This window comes from Taeniopygia guttata, chromosome 22 (genome assembly GCF_048771995.1).
Source record: "Taeniopygia guttata chromosome 22, bTaeGut7.mat, whole genome shotgun sequence".
NCBI classification, from domain to species: Eukaryota; Metazoa; Chordata; class Aves; order Passeriformes; family Estrildidae; genus Taeniopygia; species Taeniopygia guttata.
The window spans coordinates 842,151-859,523 of NC_133047.1; the positions used below are offsets into that span (position 1 = coordinate 842,151).

Genomic DNA, 17,373 nt, shown 5'->3' on the forward strand with positions numbered 1-17,373 from the left:
TCTGCTCCTGTGAGGTGCCTCCACCCCCCAGCAGTAACAGCAATGTGTTTTCAGACTGTCCAGACTGCATTTATCAAACCTCATGGAGGCTAAAAATGAATATATTTGCTCTGGCCACCCAAACTAGACCTCCCCACGGCAAAATTAACTTTCTCTGACACAAATTCCGGTCTCCAAGCCAGACAGACTTTGTTTCTAACCCTCTTCTCCCTGCCCACCAAGGGATAAAAAAGAGAAGCAAGGGTAAAGCAGTGGGGACGTTTCACCAGGGATCACAAAGCCAGGCTAGCACATGGCAGAAAGAAAGAACAGCAGTGGCAAAGCAGGAGGCTCCTTCCTCCTCCTGGCAGGGCAGCTCAGCCAGGAGCCCTCCAAGAGCCTCCAGCTGAACTGATCCCAAAATTCCCACCTGCAGCCAGGCAGGCAAGAGAACACAGCCAGTGACAGAACCTTCTGGAAGCACTCAGGACAGTTTTTGTCTCTGTTCTGGGGCAGATCTGGCAGACCAAACCTTCCCCCAGGGACCAGGGATGCTCGGGCCAGGCCCAGCAGCACAGGGGACACCACTTTAATGCCTTGGGTCAGCAGTTTCTTGCTGGAATAAGGGACAGAAGCCACATTTATTGCATTCATCTCCACACCAGGAGACTCCACGTGATTTTTATTTCTCCCTTATATTGCATTACTGTTACAGTATTAAAATGATTAACAAAAGCATAAAACTGGAACCCAAGCCAAGGGGGGAGAGCGTCTCCTGCAGCCCCCCGAGGCCCGGCCCCTGGAACAGGACACGCTCTGCTCTCCTGAGGGAATCTGCCTTTCCCAGAGCAGGAAGGCACTCAAGGCATGGCTGCTGTAAGCCTGGCTGGTGGGAATCCTCCAGACAAGAGCTGGTGCTTCACTGGATCAGCACTCTCCAGGCAGGTGTCTTAGATGTCCATGTCGAACTGCTCTTCCTCACCTGCTGGGAGGGACAAAACCACAGGTGAGGCCCCAGAGTTCCATATTAAATACCAAAGATTCCAGGGAAGGAGTGGCTGGCAGCTGTGCTCTAGAAACGGGGCTTAAAAGCTGCATTCAGGCATCAGAGTTGGTGTGAAAATCATCTTGTGAAGCTGTGCTGAAGGTGTCGCTGCTGGGGGATCTCCCTCAGACATACCAGAGCAGAGGCAGAGGAAATGCCCTGTAAATAATTCATTCTTACCCCTGGATTCCCTTGTACCACAGAATGGAAGGAACCACACTGAGGAGAATCGCTGGTAGGAACCCAGCCAGGCACATTCCAACCCCAGGGAGTGCCACCAGCCACTTCAGGTCACAGCCTGTCAGGCATCAGGCAGTCCTGACTCTGGAAAGGGTTTACTTGGCACACAAGAGCCTTCAGATCTTTATTTTTAGGGAGAAGATAAATACTTGCACTTGGTAGGCTCAGGATGCTTCAAGAAGTAACCTCAAATAACTTTAAAAACAATTCTTCAAGGGCAACACTGGCTCGTGCTGCTGCAGGAGGGCCTCAGAGAAGTGTCCCTGTCACAGAACAGGGTCAGAAACAGGAATTTACAACTCAGGCTGATATTAAAAACCCAAGTAAATTCTGCTCTGAATTGTAACTTGAAGCTCCAAACAGCTGCAGCACAGCCCAGCTCAGGGAGAGGCAGCAGCAGCTGCCCCTCCACTCTCCACAGGGCTCCCAATCCAACAGCAGCTTCCCAAACGCTGAATTAATGGGAATCATATCAAATTACACCTAAAAACTGCAAAAGTCACATTGCTGGGGCCCACAACAGGATCAAACAACTGCCAGACCCTGGTTACCCTGTACCACTGAGCCCACTCTGACTTTCCAAGAAGCTGCTGGAGAATTGATCACACTTCCAGGGAACCTCCTGGCTCCATCCCAGCTCTGGAACTTCTAGGAACCAGCAGAGCCCCTCACAGGCTGCTGGGCCTCTGCTGCCTGCACTCACCTGCGCTCACTTTCTCCTCACAGCTTTGGACGTGGTGGTTTTCCAGCTTCAGCTCCTCCACGCTGGGGCTGGTAACGCCTGGAATGTCCGGAAGGTCGGAGGGAGGGGTTTTGGCACCCGGAGAATTGCGGCATTCCATCAGGAACTTACGGTCATAAATGATCCTGGTACCTGGGGGGACAGCACACGCTCAGCCTCCCTCATCCTCACGGACCCTTCCAGCCCAAACCACGCTGGGACTGGATATTTAAGTGAAAACTGTGAGGCAACACTTCAGTCTGAGTTACCCTTCCAGAATTCCGGGTGTGCTGGCACTGTACCTGCCACTAAAGGTGACACATTGGTACCCAAACTCTGCCAGCCCAAGGCAGCACAGGGCTCCAAACCCCAGCAGCAGATCCAGCCCCTTCCACCTGGCTCAAAGTCACACCAGCCCACAGAGCAAACAGAAAACTGAATTTAATTCCCACTCAGGGCTGAAAGTTGCAGGTGGACACACACCAGGGGACAGGACGGGGCAGGGCCGTGTTCCTCTGAGCTCTGCCCAGCGGGAATTCCTGCACAGACACTTCCCTTGGCACAGCAGCACTTGCACATACCTTGCTCAGGGCTTACACAGATGGTTAATGTTCCAAGGCTTAACCAGGAACCGCCCAGCTCCAGCCAAGCACGCTGAGCCTCCAGGCGTGGATTTCTAGGAACACCACTGAACACCCTGTTCCTTATAAAGGAATTTCATGGAAACAGCTCAGAAACCACAGGCAGAAAAGGGATCCCTCCAAACAGCCCACAGCCTTAACCCAGCAAGTGCTGGAAAAGAGTGTTTGATTCCCAGGGGGAGGCTGCACACCCCTCTGGATCAGGTGTGCCCTGCTCTGCTCCCATTTAGCCAGAGGGAAAGGGACTTGTCCTTGTGCCTCCCCAAAAGTGTTAACTAAAGTGTGGGCAAACAGCTCCTGCCACCATCTGTCCCGAGCAACCAACTCCCTGTGGTTTGAACACTGTAAATACACAATAAATACATAAAACAACGTGTCCAACAGCTGAGTTCTGCCGAGGAGTTCTCAAAACACCAACAAGCTTTTCACTGATGATTCTGAGCTCCAGTTCTTTCGGGAGGACAATCCATCCCTCCAGTCAGCTGCCTGGGAGAGGGGTGTTGAAAATTCCTGGGAGGCTCCAGGAGGAGGAGGAGGAGAGGGATTCCTGGAAGTGCAGCTCTGTACCAGAACTGGAGCTTCCACCTTTCTCCAACAGCCTCACGCCCAGAGCTGCTGAAAGCCAGGGACAAATGGGGCAGGACAACTCGGGGCAGGACACCCAGCCCGGGCTGTCACACTCCTCCACCCACTCATTTCTGCCGCGCTAATCGCTCGGTATTTCATTTCTGCGCCTTCCTCAGGGCTGGGGAAGGCTCCCAGAGCTCGGCACCACTCCTGCAGGTGCTGCCGGAGCCTGGAGCGATTCGCTGCTCGCAGGGCAGGGCCAGAACAGCCCCAAACTCGGCTCTCCTGCACACACAGCCCGGGACTCAGCGGTGCTGCTTCCCCTTCTCCCCGCGTTTAACTCCTGGAGTCCTGCGGTGGATCCACAACCAACAACCCCGAGCTTCTCTCGGGGCCAAACTGCCAAAAATGAACACCCAGGGAGGGCTGGGGACACAAAACCTGTCTGACACAGGAACCCTGAGCACAACCAGTTTATTTCTCTTAGTCGAGAATCAAATGCCTACAGGAGGTGCCTCTCCTGCGGCTCTGGGGCTGCAGCAGACAGAGGGAACGAGCCCACGGTGCTGCAGCAGCAGAGCCCCGCACCCCAGAAATTGGAGCGGTATGGGATTGCAAATAAAAAGGTCCCAGGGATTACTGCCAGGGAAATATCAGCGATCAGAATTAATCAGTAACCACGGGGAGGCCGGGGCTGCTCCCCGCCAGGCTCCCCAGCACGCACCCCCGGCTGCCCCGGTCCCCCGAACCTCCCCCGAGCCCCGGCACCGGGCGGGGGCTCCCGCTGCTTGTCCCGGGACAGAACGGGAGCGCTCCCCGGGCCCTGCAAACCCTCGCTCAGAGCGAGCCGTCCCTCCCGCCGTGAGACCTCCCCGCTCCCCCCGGCACGGCCCCCGCCGGCCCGGCGCTCACCGCCCGGCGTGGTCCCGAACACGGTGCCCCCCGGCGTGGTGCTGTAGTCGCCGGGCGGCAGCGGGGCCTCGTCGGGCAGGGCGAGGCACTTGCCGGGGCCCGGGATGTCGCGGTTGGGTGTCTGCCCGTGGCAGCAGCGGCCCGACATGACGGGACCGGGACCGGCACCGGGACCGGCGCCGCCGCCGCCGCCCGCCGCTTCCGGCCCGGGCCACGCCCCTTCCGCCGCGGGGCGGGGCCGAGAGGGGGCGGGGCTCGGCCCACCAGGGGCGTGGCTTAGCGCAGGAGGCGGGGCTATGCTAATACAGATGGTCCTTCGGAGGCGGGGTTTAGCCGGGAGGGGGCGGGGATATGCTAATACATAGACCATTCGGGGGCGTGGTTTAGCTGGGAGGGGCGTGGCTTAGCGCTAAATGGGCGGGGCTCCCGACGGGTCCCCTTTTCTCCCTTTTTCTCCCTTTTTCTTCCATTTTCTCCCATTTTCTCCCTTTTCCTCCCTTTTTCTCCTTTTTTCTTCCATTTTCTCCCTTTTCCTCCCTTTTTCTTCCATTTTCTCCCATTTTCTCCCTTTTCCACCCTTTTTATTCCCCTTTTTGGCCCTGGACACCCCTGGGCTGTGCTCCCCGCTTTTGGGGTCGCGCTTCCCCGTGCCTGGCGGGAGCCCCCGGGGGTGTTGGCGGCGCTGCCCCTTCGTGGCCGCGCTGGGAGGTCCGGGTGCTCCCGTGGGAACGCCGCGGGGACAGATGTCTGCCCGGCTGCCCCCATCCCAAATGGCTTTGCCTCCCCCGAGGGGCCGGGAACAAACGCGGGAGGAGCCGGGGGGCCACACGCGGGTCCGGCGCCCCCCACGCCGTGTCCCCGAGGGTTCCCCGGTGGGGTTGGAACTGTGGGAAATGGGGTTTGTCTTCATACTTCATTACAGAGGAGATCTAAAGAGCAGCTGAAGTGCGCTGGGAGGGGCGCAGGCTGGGCCGGGTTGGACCCCTGGGATGGGCAGGGGGGGCTGGGGAACCCAGGGATGAAACCTGGCGTGAAACCCCTCCGAGCATCCTTGGGACCACCCTGCTCACGGCTATCCTCCAGAAAAAGCCCTTCACCGTTCCCCGCTCCCCCGGCCGTGGCCGCGGGCTCTGCTGACCCTCACCGGACACCGGTGCGGTGCTGACATCTGCTGACGGCCGGGCTGCCGGGAGCCGGGATACCGGGAGCCGGGATACCGGGATGCCGGGATACCGGGATACCGGGAGCCGGGCTGCAGGCAGCCGGGAGCCGGGCTGCAGGCAGCCGGGAGCCGGGAGCCGGGATGGGGCTGCAGGGAGCCGGGATGCCGGGATGCCGGGATGCCGGGATACCGGGATACCGGGAGTCGGGATACCGGGATACCGGGATACCGGGATACCGGGATACCGGGATGCCGGGACACCGGGATACCGGGATGCTGGGATGCCGGGCTGCAGGGAGCCGGGATGCCAGGAATCGGGATGCCGGGATGTCGGGATGCCGGGAATCGGGATACCGGGACACCGGGATACCGGGATGCCGGGATGCCGGGATGCCAGCAGCCGGGCTGCCTTCCAGCGCGGATGCCGGCGCAGCCGCCGGCAGATGCCAGCAGCGTTTCGGCAGCGCTGCACCCGTGTCGCAGCACCGCGGGGTCACCGAGGCTGCGGCAGGGATTGTCCCGGAGCGGGGCTTGAGCCCAAACCATCGCCCCGGCTCCAACAGATGGAGCCCGGCAGCCACGCACGGCTCCGGACCCAGCCCGGGGTCGAGCTCATCCCGTGGAGCCGCTCCGGTGCCCCGGGGGCACCCGGGGGTCGCTGAGCGTTTTCTGCGGGGCAGCATTTGGTGTCCAGGGCAGCAGCGTCCTGCCAGGCTGGCCATGGACACACGGGTGTTTCTGTCCCCGAGGTCCGGTGGGACCCCAGGCAGGCTGTGGTGCCCCCAGGAACCCCCAGGGGCCCAGGCAGGCTGTGGTGCCAGGCAGGCTGTGGTGCCCCCAGGAACCCCCAGGGCCCAGGCAGGCTGCGGTGCCAGGCAGGCAGCCCTCGCCCCGTGCCAGCTGCTGAATCCATTAGTGGGCACTGGGGCAGGAAAATAACATTTCCGGCGTGGAATGACATCAGCAGTGACCCCCAACCCAGAGAGGCGGCGTTGCCATTTCCTCCTCCTCCTCCTCCTGCTGGAGAGCAGTTCTGGGGTCAGGGACCGGGGAAGGTCGGGGCTTAGGGCACATCCCGGCTGGGGCAGAGCAGGGTGTCACCCTCCCGGTGCCTGCTGGAGTTCGGTGCTCCCGGCAGCACACAGGGGACGGGGACGGGGACAGGGACAGGGACAGGGATCCTCCTGTCCCTGGACAGGAGCTCCAGCTGCCCGGGAGCTGCCTGCAGGCAGAGAAGAGGCTTTGGGTGCTCTCCCACCCACACACAGCACCCTCCAGTTGCAGATTGCTCCTCTCCAGGGTATTTTATCTGCCCATTCCACGGGCAGCTCGCAGGGCTCGAAAGCCCTTTGTCATCCTCATGTGATACGAAGTTATCGCATTATTGCTTTCTAAATCGGGAGCAGAAGTGCTCTCCGAGGTGTCTGTCCCTCCAGCAGCGCTGCCTTTGCTTCTGACCTGCTTTGGATCGCTGGGAGCTGAGCAGGGCTGGTTTTTGGGGAAGAATTCATTCCACTGCAGGTTCTGGGGAAGAAAATGTGTTTCATAATTCACGAAATGCCCCCGTCCCTGCTGTGAGAGCAGCCCTGGGGGATGGCAGCAGGGACAGGGACCATCACCGGCCCCACCTGCACCCCACTGGTGCCCACTGGGCTGTGATTACAGGAAGGTTTGCTGAGACAGGAAGCAAACAACCCGAGGGAAGGATAAACTCCTGCCTGGCGGGCTGGCAGCTTTCATCTCTCCCCATCCATCACCTCCTGTCTGGGTGTCTCCCGCGCGGGGAGGCTCATCCCCAGCCCCCTCTGCAGCCCACCCCCCGCAGCCCCGCGAGGGCGGGGATGGAGAGGACCCCACGGCAGTGAGGATGTCCCTGTGCCGCGGCATTTCCAGCCCATCTCTGTGTTTACATTCCCTCCGATGGCGGCTGGAGATAAGGACAGACCCGGACAAGCCACATCCCTTCTGCCCGCCCGAGGCTGCTGGTGCAGATAAAGGTTGCCCCATAAACAAACCCATCCTGCCTTTGGGAAGGGCATCTCCGGCAGGAAAGCCTGGCTGGGACGGTCCTGGCGCTGCTGGGGGTGCTCAGCACCCCAAAACGCAGCCCTGGGATGCGCTCTTTGGGTCCTGGAAACAGCTCAGTGGCAGTGTTTGACTCTTCCTCCTCCTCCTCCTCCTCCTGCCGGCTGCAGGAGGGGACATGGGATGGGTGCTGCTGGGCACAGCTTGGGCAGAGGGTGCCTGGGCATGCAGGGGGCACGAGGCAGCGTGGCCGCTGTCCTGTGCTGTGGCTGGGCTGGCAGGCAGCTCCACATGGGCACTCTGTCCCTCATTTTGTCAGCTTCCCCCCTGGCTGGACCCTCTCCCTCCCACCCCGCTCTGGGGCACAGCTGGGAATGCCACATGAAGCCCCTCTCTCCCTTGGAATGCCCTGCCTGGAAGCTCTCTCTGAGGCTATTTCTGGTGGTGTTTTTTCTGATACTTCCCACGCTTTTTGTGAAATCTGGATCCACGTTATTGCAAATTTTCCCTCCTTCCCCCACCCCAGTTTGCTTTAGCAACAGCTGAAGGAAAACCAGAAACAACGGGAAAGGAGCTGTGAAAACATCTGTAAAGCCCTGGCAGTCCTGATGGCAGCAGGAGGGCTCTCCCTTCCCCGGCAGCTGGAGGGAGATGGGACCTGTAGGAATGAAACCTGCAAGGTTTGATAAAAATGTCAGAAATTGGGAATAACTGCTGCAGGCACTGCCCTGCTGCTGTCACAGGCTTTCCTCTCAGCACGCAGCAAAGCAAACAGCTTTACTCTGATTTATTTTTTAATTTGAAACCGTAATTTGCAGAGGTCTGGGGGGCAGAAGCAGGACCTGGGCTTGCCTTGGTGCAGCCTGGGTGACTGGCTGGGTTTCAGGAGCTCGGTGCCCCTTTCCCTCATTCTCCCCGCGCTGCTGTGGCTCGGGAAGAGCTGCTGAGCTGTGCCGGGTCTCAGGCTGCCTGCTCCGGCCAGGGCAGGGCAGGACGGCCCTGGGGCAGACCCTGCCTCCCTCTGCTGTCCTGGGAGCCCCGAGCTGCATTCTCCACTGCAGGTTTCCCCAGCTGTCCATCCCGGGGTGCCCCAGGCGAGGAGAAGGATCCCAGCAGCCCTGGGCAGCACAGCTCCTTCCTCCCAGCTGCGTGTCCGTGGGGCCAAACACGCTGGGAACAGGCTGACAAACACGGAGCAGAGTGACCTCAGCCCCGGCTGGGCTGGCTCCGACCTCCAGGGCCTCTTTCATCACCATCGAGGCCTGGAAAACAGGAGCTGCCTGTTGGAGACCCAGGAGCCCCCGGGATGCCCCTGGGGTGGCACGGGAATCGTCCCCCTGGGTGATGGGGAGCTGGGCTGGGGCAGCAGCGGCTCAGGGAAGCTCCCAGATGTACAGCAGGATGTGAGACACCCGGGGGCACAGCACAGACCCTGCCTGAGCCCCGGGAGTGTGGGGCACATGCTGTCTGTGGGACACACACTGTCTGTGGGACACACACTGTGACACACACTGTGGGACACACACTGTGGGACACACACTGTGGGACACACACAGTGACACACACTGTCCGTGGGACACACACACTGTGGGACACACACACTGTGGGACACACACACTGTCTGTGGGACACACACCGTGGGACACACACTGTGGGACACACACTGTGGGACACACACACTGTCTGTGGGACACACACACTGTGGGACACACACACAGTCTGTGGGACACACACACAGTCTGTGGGACACACACACAGTCTGTGGGACACACACACTGTCCCTGGGACACACACTGTCTGTGGGACACACACCGTGACACACACAGTGACACACACACAGTGACACACACACACTGTCTGTGTGATACACACCGTCTGTGGGATATTTGCCATAAAATGTTGAACATGCCTGTGAAACAGCACATTTTTATCATTTTTTATTACTGTGACACAGAGGTTTTTGCCCTCCTGCACAAGCCCTGGCTGGCAGCGCTGCAGCTCCCAGAGCTGTGCCCGCCTTTGCTGGGGGAGGAGGGTTTATATGGGGACCTGGGTTTATGTGGGGCTTCCTGCAGGATTCCTGGGACAGGCAGTACCCAGGGGTTAAAGCTCCATCACAGCCTGTTTATGTGCTGACAAGGAAATGTGGTGACAGAGAATCCCAAACAACTTCAAAGCAAGATCCGTGCATCTGATATGGGAACTATTCTGCAAGTCCAGGAGCGCCTGTCACCTCTGTGGGGACACAGCCAGGGCAGACCCGTTCCCAAAGCCCAGCCTGGCCCTGTGCCCACCCCAGCGAGCCCATGGGGAGGGAATTTGGGTCAAGTGGGGCTTTTTGGCCATCACAGGGCCCTGATTCATGTCCTGTGCAGTCCCCAGGTGTCCTCCCTTGGGATGGGCAGGTGAAACCCCTTGAGGGTGGCACTCGGTGCCATCAGCTGCTGCACTGGGGTTGTGTTTGGACCCTGTGCTGTGATGGGAGGCTGAGGAAGCTGCAGCAGAGGGGAGGGGGGACTCTGGTGTCCCCACAGTTGGTGTGGCCACGAGCAGAGGCAGCGCTGTGACTCCACCGTGTGATTGGTTTATCTCGTGTCCTGTACCGGCGACTATGCGGCCACATGCCAGCGAGGGAGCGAGTTCTCAGCTATAAAAAGCTTTTGTTTTATCCAGAGCTGCTACTTGAGCTCTCACCCCTCACTCTCTGTGACCAAGCAGAGCCCGTGTGCCCTCGGATGTGTCTGGATCAGCTCAGGCATCTGTTTCCTCTCTCCAAACACATCGGTGGGCACCAGGAGCTCCATGTGCTGCCCAGCAAGGAGATGTTTGCTCCCTGCACCCCTGCTCTCCCCAGGCAGGGATCTCCCCTGATTGATTCCCATTCTCTGTGTGTAAAGAAGTATTTTTAAATACCCATTGTTTATTCTGTAGCAGCAGCCAAAGGAGCTGCTCTGATCCATGGCATAAACATATTTTCCCAGAGTTTTCTAAACAACCCTTGACCTGCTGGCTTCCTGTGGCATTTTGCCGGGCTGCCTCTGCCTCCCCCACTGCCAGTGGCCGTGCAGGTAGAGCCAGGCCAGAGGTCCTGGCTGGTGGCAGGGATGGGAAAGGGAAAAGGATGCTTCCCCTGGTGCCAGCCCCGGGCTGGACAGGCTCTATCCCTGCGGGGGCTTGGAGCAAGGCTCTGGAGCAGCAGGGGTGGGGGTGAGGGCTGGGTGAGACCCATCTCCTCTGTGCTTCAGCTTTTCCAGCTGTAAAACTGGGACAAAGATACGGAGCCACGTTACTTCCCCGGCGGTGAGGAAAGCCGGGGACTCTCCCTTCCCCTGCCCAGTCCCAACTGATCCCTGGGAGCGGGGCAGGGCACGGAGCCCTCCTGCAGGGCCGGGCACCGCTCTGGGGTGCAGAGAGAAGCCTGCTTGGCCCCTCGGGAGCGCCTGGCAGTCTGTCCTGCCGTGGGCACGGTGTCTGTCCGTGGCTGGGAACGCAGGGGCACGGCAGGGTGAGGACAGCCAGAAATGCCATAGGGACTGTCTGCAGGAAAACTGGCAGTGAAATGCCAGGGATGAGCCTGGCAGCGCTTTGGGTGTCTGGGAGCCTGCACAGAGCCCGGCTGCAGGACAGCTGGGGCTGCCAGGGAGGGGGAGGCAGGGAGGGAAGGAGGAGGCAAGGATGGGAAGCAGAGGTGGGGATGGGAAGCAGAGGTGAGGATGGGAAGCAGAGGTGAGGATGGGAAGCAGAGGTGGGGATGGGAAGCAGAGGGGAGGATGGGAAGCAGAGGTGGGGATGGGAAGCGTAGGGAAGGTGGGAAGCAGAGGTGAGGATGGGAAGCAGAGGGGAGGATGGGGAGCAGAGGTGGGGATGGGAAGCAGAGGTGGGGATGGGAAGCAGAGGGGAGGATGGGAAGCAGAGGTGGGGATGGGAAGCGTAGGGAAGGTGGGAAGCAGAGGTGAGGATGGGAAGCAGAGGGGAGGATGGGGAGCAGAGGTGGGGATGGGAAGCAGAGGTGGGGATGGGAAGCAGAGGGGAGGATGGGAAGCAGAGGTGGGGATGGGAAGCAGAGGGGAGGATGGGAAGCAGAGGTGGGGATGGGAAGCAGAGGGGAGGATGGGGAGCAGAGGTGGGGATGGGAAGCAGAGGGGAGGATGGGGAGCGTAGGGAAGGTGGGAAGCCAGCAGCCCCTGGTCACTCCAGCTGGCAGAGCTGCACATCCTGCCCCACGGCTGCCCTTTGGTGACTCCCCACAGCCGAGCCCAAAGCCCTCAGCACGCAGGGACATTCCCACACGTGCTCGTGCTTTGCTTCCACACCCAAAGCCAGCCCCGTGTGCTGCTGTGCCCTGCAGCCCGCCGGACACACGACAGGCTCCCTGCACACCGTGCCTGTGCCAGGGCTGGTCTGGGGCCAGCACAAAGTGCCCTGTGAACAGCAATTCCCAGCTCTGAACAGCAATTCCCAGCTCGCTCCAGCCAGCAGCAAATACCGCGGCTGGGAGCTGAGCGAGGTCGGAACAAGCCCTTGGCCGAGGGCTTTGAAAATGCAAAACAGCCTCATAAAGATAAACCTCGTAAAACCAGGACTCTGCTTTTGTAGCTCATGAATGGGAAGAAATGCCAACCGGATCATTTTTACACATATTTTTTCCGTCTTTGTCATCATTCCCCCATTTGGCTGAAACTTCAAACTGCTGCATTTGGAGACCGTCTGTCTTAGAAGTTCCAGTATTTGTATAAATAACTGATAGGGAAAGATGATCCACTCCGGAGTCTGTCCAGGGGTCTGGGAACAGTGATGGGGCTGTGGAGCCTCCCAGAGTTTTGGTGGTTCTCCAGTGCCAAGTGAGCAGGGCAGGATGTGTGGGTGGGGGTCTCCAAACACCGGCACCCACCCAAATTCAGGAAGGGGAGCAAGAAATGTCTCCTCTGTCCACTGGGAAGGAGGCTCCAGCAATACCTATGGAAGTGAAGTGGTGACTGGGGCCCTGGGTGTCACCTTTGGAAGCGGCTGTCACCTTGTCAACCCTGTGCTGATGTCGGGGCGGGGGTCGACAGGGGTGTCACTGTCCCCACCAGGGACAGTCTGTCCTGCCCAGGGAGAGTCGGATCAAGCGAGGGCTGCCCGGGGACGGGGACACGGGGCACGGTGGGGGCGGCACAGAGGGCTGAGGGCTCACGGAGGAGGAGCGGGAGCACAGGGAGGGGATGTGTGCATGGCAGGGTGCAGAACAGGGACAGAAGTGTCAGACTGGGGACTCGGAGAGGGGCTGGGGAGCACAGGGAGGGGATGTGTGCATGGCAGGGTGCAGAACAGGGACAGAAGTGTGACACTGGGGACTCGGAGAGGGGCTGGGGAGCACAGGGAGGGGATGTGTGCATGGCAGGGTGCAGAACAGGGACAGAAGTGTGAGACTGGAGAGTACAGGGAGGGGATGTGTACATGGCAGGGTGCAGAACAGGGACAGAAGTGTCAGACTGGGGACTCCGAGAGGGGCTGGGGAGCACAGGGAGGGGATGGAGAGCGCGGAGAAGGGCGGGAGGGCACGGCGAGGGGCTGAGGCGTCCGGCGAGGATGCCGGGGGGAGCGGGGCGGGCCGGGGGGAGGAGGTGCCGCCGCTCCCATTCCCTCGCCCTCCGGAGCGAGCAGCCCGGAGCCGCCCCGCGCCTTTAAAGGCTCCTCCTCCGGCGCGGAGGGGACCCGGCCCCGCCGGTCCGGCCCGAGGGCTGCGCCGGGAGCGCGGCGGGAGCGCACGGCGGGGCGCGGGGCCGCTGCCCCCAGCCCGGCCGAGATGAGCCCCCTCCCCGCGGGCAACGGCAGCGCCTGGGGGGGCTCCGGCAGCCTGGGCCGGCAGTGGGTGCTGGGGGCCGCCATCAGCCTCACCGTGCTGGTCACCGTGGCCGGGAACTTGCTGGTGATCGTGGCCATCGCCAAGACGCCGCGGCTGCAGACCATGACCAACGTCTTCATCACCTCGCTGGCCTGCGCCGACCTCATCATGGGCTTGCTGGTGGTGCCGCCGGGGGCCACCATCCTGCTGAGCGGCCACTGGCCCTACGGCACCACGGTGTGCGAGCTGTGGACCTCGCTGGACGTGCTGTGTGTCACGGCCAGCATCGAGACGCTGTGCGCCATCGCCGTGGATCGCTACCTCGCCATCACCTCCCCGCTGCAGTACGAGGCGCTGGTGACCAAGGGCCGGGCCCGGGCCGTGGTGTGCCTGGTGTGGGCCATCTCTGCCTTCATCTCCTTCCTGCCCATCATGAACCACTGGTGGCGGGACGGGGCGGACGAGCGGGCGGCGCGCTGCTACGACGACCCGCGCTGCTGCGACTTCGTCACCAATGTGACCTACGCCATCATCTCCTCCACCATCTCCTTCTACGTGCCCCTGCTCGTCATGATCTTCGTCTACGTGCGGGTCTTCGCCGTGGCCACGCGGCACGTCCAGCTCATCGGCAAGGACAAGGTGAGGTTCCTGCAGGTGCCCCCCAGCCCCACGGGCAGGAGCAGCCGGCGCAGGCGGCCCTCCCGTCTGCTGGCCATCAAGGAGCACAAGGCGCTCAAAACCCTGGGCATCATCATGGGCGTCTTCACGCTCTGCTGGCTGCCCTTCTTTGTGGCCAACATCATCAAGGTCTTCTGCCGCTCGCTGGTGCCGGACCAGCTCTTTCTCTTCCTCAACTGGTTGGGCTACATCAACTCCGCCTTCAACCCCATCATCTACTGCCGCAGCCCCGACTTCAGGAGCGCCTTCCGCAAGCTGCTGTGCTGCCCTCGCCGCGCCGACCGCCGGCTCCACGCCGTTTCCCAGGACCTGCAGCGCTGCCCCTGTGCCTTCAGCCCTCGGGGGGGCCCTGCAGAGGACAGCAAGGCGGCCCCCGGGCGCCCCGGGGAGGACGGCGAGGCCCGGGGCAGCGGCAGCAGAGCAGAGGAGACTCCTCTGGCCCAGTCCCGGCTGCAGGGCGCGCAGACCTCGCTGTGTTCCCAGCTGCATGAGTAGGTACCTGCAGGCATTTGCTCGGGAGGGGCTCGGGGGGTCCGGTGCAGCCCTTTGGGGTGTGACTGGGGGAGCTGTCGGTGCTGGGACTGTGCTCTGACAGTGCAGTGCAGACTTGGGGGAGCTGAGAGACGCCGGGGTACATGGGAGAGGCTCTGAGATGTGGGACTGGGCACCGCTGCCCTGCCCCCTGATGCTCCCCTAAACTCTGGCCCCTCCACTGGGCTGCAAAATTGGGGTCCCACCCAGTCCCACTCCAGCCCACCAGGACCTGGTCTGCAGTTCCCGGGTAAAGGAAACACGAGAGGTGTACAGGGAAGCAAACCAGCTGAGCAGGAATGTGCCCCAAAGCCTCGGCCTTTCCCCCTTCTCCTCCCGATCCCACTTTCTGCTGCTGAAGAAGGAGAACGCGGGGACCCCTCCGCAGGGAGGCACCGCGGCTGCCGTCGCCACTCTGGGCTCTGCAGGTTGCTTTGCCCTCCAGCGGTGTAAATCTGGGAAGGGAATTAATTTCATCCCGCTGCATCCCATGACGGGAAATGCGCTCTCGGAGGGGCTGCCAGGGGCTGCCAGGGGTGGTGGGGTCCATGCTGTGGCTCTGCTCTACCGGCGCCCTGACACGGATTTACACCTCCAATTGCAGGGTGGGGTTTTTTATTAGTATGACAGAATTGGAGTTATTCTGGTTACTGTGGATTGTAACCTGTTTCCCTCCCGATGCCTGAGGGCAGGAGAGGTTTCCTGCCAGGCTGCGCGGGCAGCAGGGGTGGGTGTGCAGGTGGAGGTGCTCCCTGGGCAGGATTCACGCTGGGGACGCGGGGCGGTGGGTGTGGGAGGGTCTGGGCTCTCACCCCTGCGCTCCCCCATTTCAGCTTTGCTGGCGGAGAGACGCCCGCGGGTCCGTCCGACTGACTGGGAGCAGCGAGAACCGGGAGGAGAGCGCTTCCCCCGGAGGGTCATCATCGCTCCGGCCTCTCCTCTGCCCGCCTTGGCCGCCGTCCTGCCCGGGGAGCGCAGCCCGTGGCCAGCCCAGGCTGCTGCCCGGGTTCGGACATGTGAGTGCGGCTCAGCCGCTTTAACCCTCCTTGTGCTGCTCGGCTTGGCTCTCCGGAGCCGCACACCTTGTGCGCGGTGCTCCCGTGTCCCTCCCGTGCCTGCTGGGGTGGTGGCTGTCTCCCTGTCCCCAGCCGAGCCTGGGGGGTGACACTGTGTCACCTCCGCCCTCTTCTTGCAGCGGCCCGAAGAGGAGGAGGATCTCCCTTGGGACAGCACCGGCTCCTTCGTGCCGTGGAGATGTGGAGCTGGGGAAAGCTCTGGAGCTGCTCACCAAGGGGCAGCACCGCCTCAGGGATGCGTGGGCAGGGGACAGGCTCCGATCTGGCACGGCTGGCAGTGGGATGCGGAGACTGCCGGCTCTGCTTTCTTGAAGGACAAAGGGCCCTGTTGGCCCAGGCTTGGCCAGTTTCGGACAGTGTGCTGAGGAGAGAAGAGCCTCCTGCAGGCTCAGGCCCTTCCCAGGATTTCCATCCCTGCCGCAGCTGCTTATTGCAGGGCTGGGTGGAATTCCAGGAGCTGCAGCGATGCCTTCAGCAAAGGGAAACTCAGGGGAGTGAGGGGAGCTCCGAGCACGGACACTTCCCAACGCAGGGAATTGGGATCGTGTCGGGACCCTCGGCAGTTTCCCCCTCTCGTCTGGGACAGCAGTCCGTGTCCGTGTCCGTGCCCCTCGGGACGGGAGTGGATTCTCACCTCACACGAGTGCAGGCGTGTCCTGCCCACGCTGCGCTGCCACGCAGCACCTTCGGGCAGAGCCGCTGTCAGTGCGTTCGGTGACTGCGCAGGTTTGTCCTGGTTTGTGTCCCCCCTGCTGTAAAATAAACCTCTGGATCTCTGCCGTGCCTCCGTGTCTGTCCCGGGCACAGGGTGCTGCTGCTCCGTGTGCACCTGGATGGGGTCCTGTGCCCCCACAGGCTGCACCCCCACACCTGGATGGGGTCCTGTGCACCCACAGGCTGCACCCCCACACCTGGACATGCACCTGGACATGCACCTGTGCACCCACAGACTCTACCCCCGCACCTGGACATGCACCTGTGCACCCCACAGGCTGCACCCCCACACCGGGACATGCACCTGGACATGCCCCTGTGCACCCCACAGGCTGCACCCCCACACCGGGACATGCACCTGGACATGCACCTGGACATGCCCCTGTGCACCCACAGGCTGTACCCCCGCACCTGGACATGCCCCTGTGCACCCACAGACTGTACCCCCACACCTGGACATGCACCTGTGCACCCCAAAGGCTGCACCTCTGCACCTGGATGGGGTCCTGTGCACCCCACAGGCTGCACCCCCACACCTGGACATGCACCTAGACATGCCCCTGTGCACCCACAGGCTGTACCCCCACACCTGGACATGGACCTGTGCACCCACAGGCTGTACCCCCACACCTGGACATGGACCTGTGCACCCACAGGCTGTACCCCCACACCTGACATGCACCTGGACATGCCCTGGTGCACCCACAGGCTGTACCCCCACACCTGGACATGGACCTGTGCACCCACAGGCTGCACCCCCGCACCTGGACATGCCCCTGTGCACCCACAGGCTGTACCCCCACACCTGGACATGCACCTGTGCACCCACAGGCTGTACCCCCACACCTGGACATGCACCTGTGCACCCCACAGGCTGTACCCCCACACCTGGACATGCACCTGGACATGCACCTGTGCACCCACAGGCTGTACCCCCACACCTGGACATGCACCTGTGCACCCCACAGGCTGTACCCCCACACCTGGACATGCACCTGGACATGCACCTGTGCACCCACAGGCTGTACCCCCACACCTGGACATGCACCTGTCTGCACTCCCAGCCCTCTGTGCACCCTGAAATTCCTGCACAGGGCCCTGCACCAAACCATGCACACCTGAACTCACCTGTACTTACACCTGTACCTACACCTGTACCTACACCTGTACACACCCGTGCATAGACACATGTACACATCCACCTGTACTCACCTCTACACACCTATGCACACCTGTACACACCCGTGCACACTAA

The 17,373-nt window shown here is 61.5% G+C and overlaps 2 protein-coding genes across 6 annotated transcripts; one reads left to right on the forward strand and one right to left on the reverse strand.

The window, feature by feature from the left end:
* Window positions 1-619: 619 nt before the first annotated feature.
* EIF4EBP1 (eukaryotic translation initiation factor 4E binding protein 1) lies at window positions 620-4,318 on the reverse strand. 2 transcript variants are annotated; one of them, XM_030290176.4, is made up of 3 exons: window positions 4,106-4,318; window positions 1,968-2,138; window positions 620-964 (listed from the first exon to the last, which is right to left on the reverse strand). In XM_030290176.4, exons 1-3 carry the CDS (start codon window positions 4,251-4,253, stop codon window positions 930-932), a joined length of 354 nt encoding a protein of 117 aa, XP_030146036.4. In that variant the 5' UTR covers window positions 4,254-4,318; the 3' UTR covers window positions 620-929. The 2 variants fall into 2 exon arrangements, with proteins under 2 accessions (XP_030146036.4, XP_030146037.4); XM_030290177.4 differs by having other exon boundaries at window positions 620-961; window positions 4,106-4,316.
* An 8,648-nt stretch (window positions 4,319-12,966) lies between these two features.
* ADRB3 (adrenoceptor beta 3) lies at window positions 12,967-16,181 on the forward strand. Of its 4 annotated transcripts, none has more exons than XR_012051751.1 (3): window positions 12,967-14,292; window positions 15,162-15,344; window positions 15,524-16,181. XR_012051751.1 is itself a non-coding variant. In XM_072917746.1 (2 exons), the coding sequence occupies exons 1-2, from the start codon at window positions 13,081-13,083 to the stop codon at window positions 15,199-15,201; spliced, it is 1,248 nt and encodes a 415-aa protein (XP_072773847.1). In that variant the 5' UTR covers window positions 12,967-13,080; the 3' UTR covers window positions 15,202-16,181. The 4 variants fall into 4 exon arrangements, 1 of the variants encoding a protein (XP_072773847.1); XR_012051750.1 differs by having other exon boundaries at window positions 12,967-14,288; XR_012051752.1 differs by lacking the exon at window positions 12,967-14,292 and adding an exon at window positions 14,851-14,933.
* Window positions 16,182-17,373: the final 1,192 nt, after the last annotated feature.

Coding starts and splice junctions, on each gene's coding strand:
- EIF4EBP1 (XM_030290176.4), bottom strand. CDS start 4,253: ATGTCGGGCCGCTGCTGCCACGGGCAGACACCCAACCGCGACATCCCG. Junction 2,139..4,105: donor GTTCGGGACCACGCCGGGCG/GTGAGCGCCGGG, acceptor CTGTCCCCCCAG/GTACCAGGATCATTTATGAC. Junction 965..1,967: donor TGAGGAGAAAGTGAGCGCAG/GTGAGTGCAGGC, acceptor TGTCCCTCCCAG/CAGGTGAGGAAGAGCAGTTC.
- ADRB3 (XM_072917746.1), top strand. CDS start 13,081: ATGAGCCCCCTCCCCGCGGGCAACGGCAGCGCCTGGGGGGGCTCCGGC. Junction 14,289..15,161: donor CTGTGTTCCCAGCTGCATGA/GTAGGTACCTGC, acceptor CCCCCATTTCAG/CTTTGCTGGCGGAGAGACGC.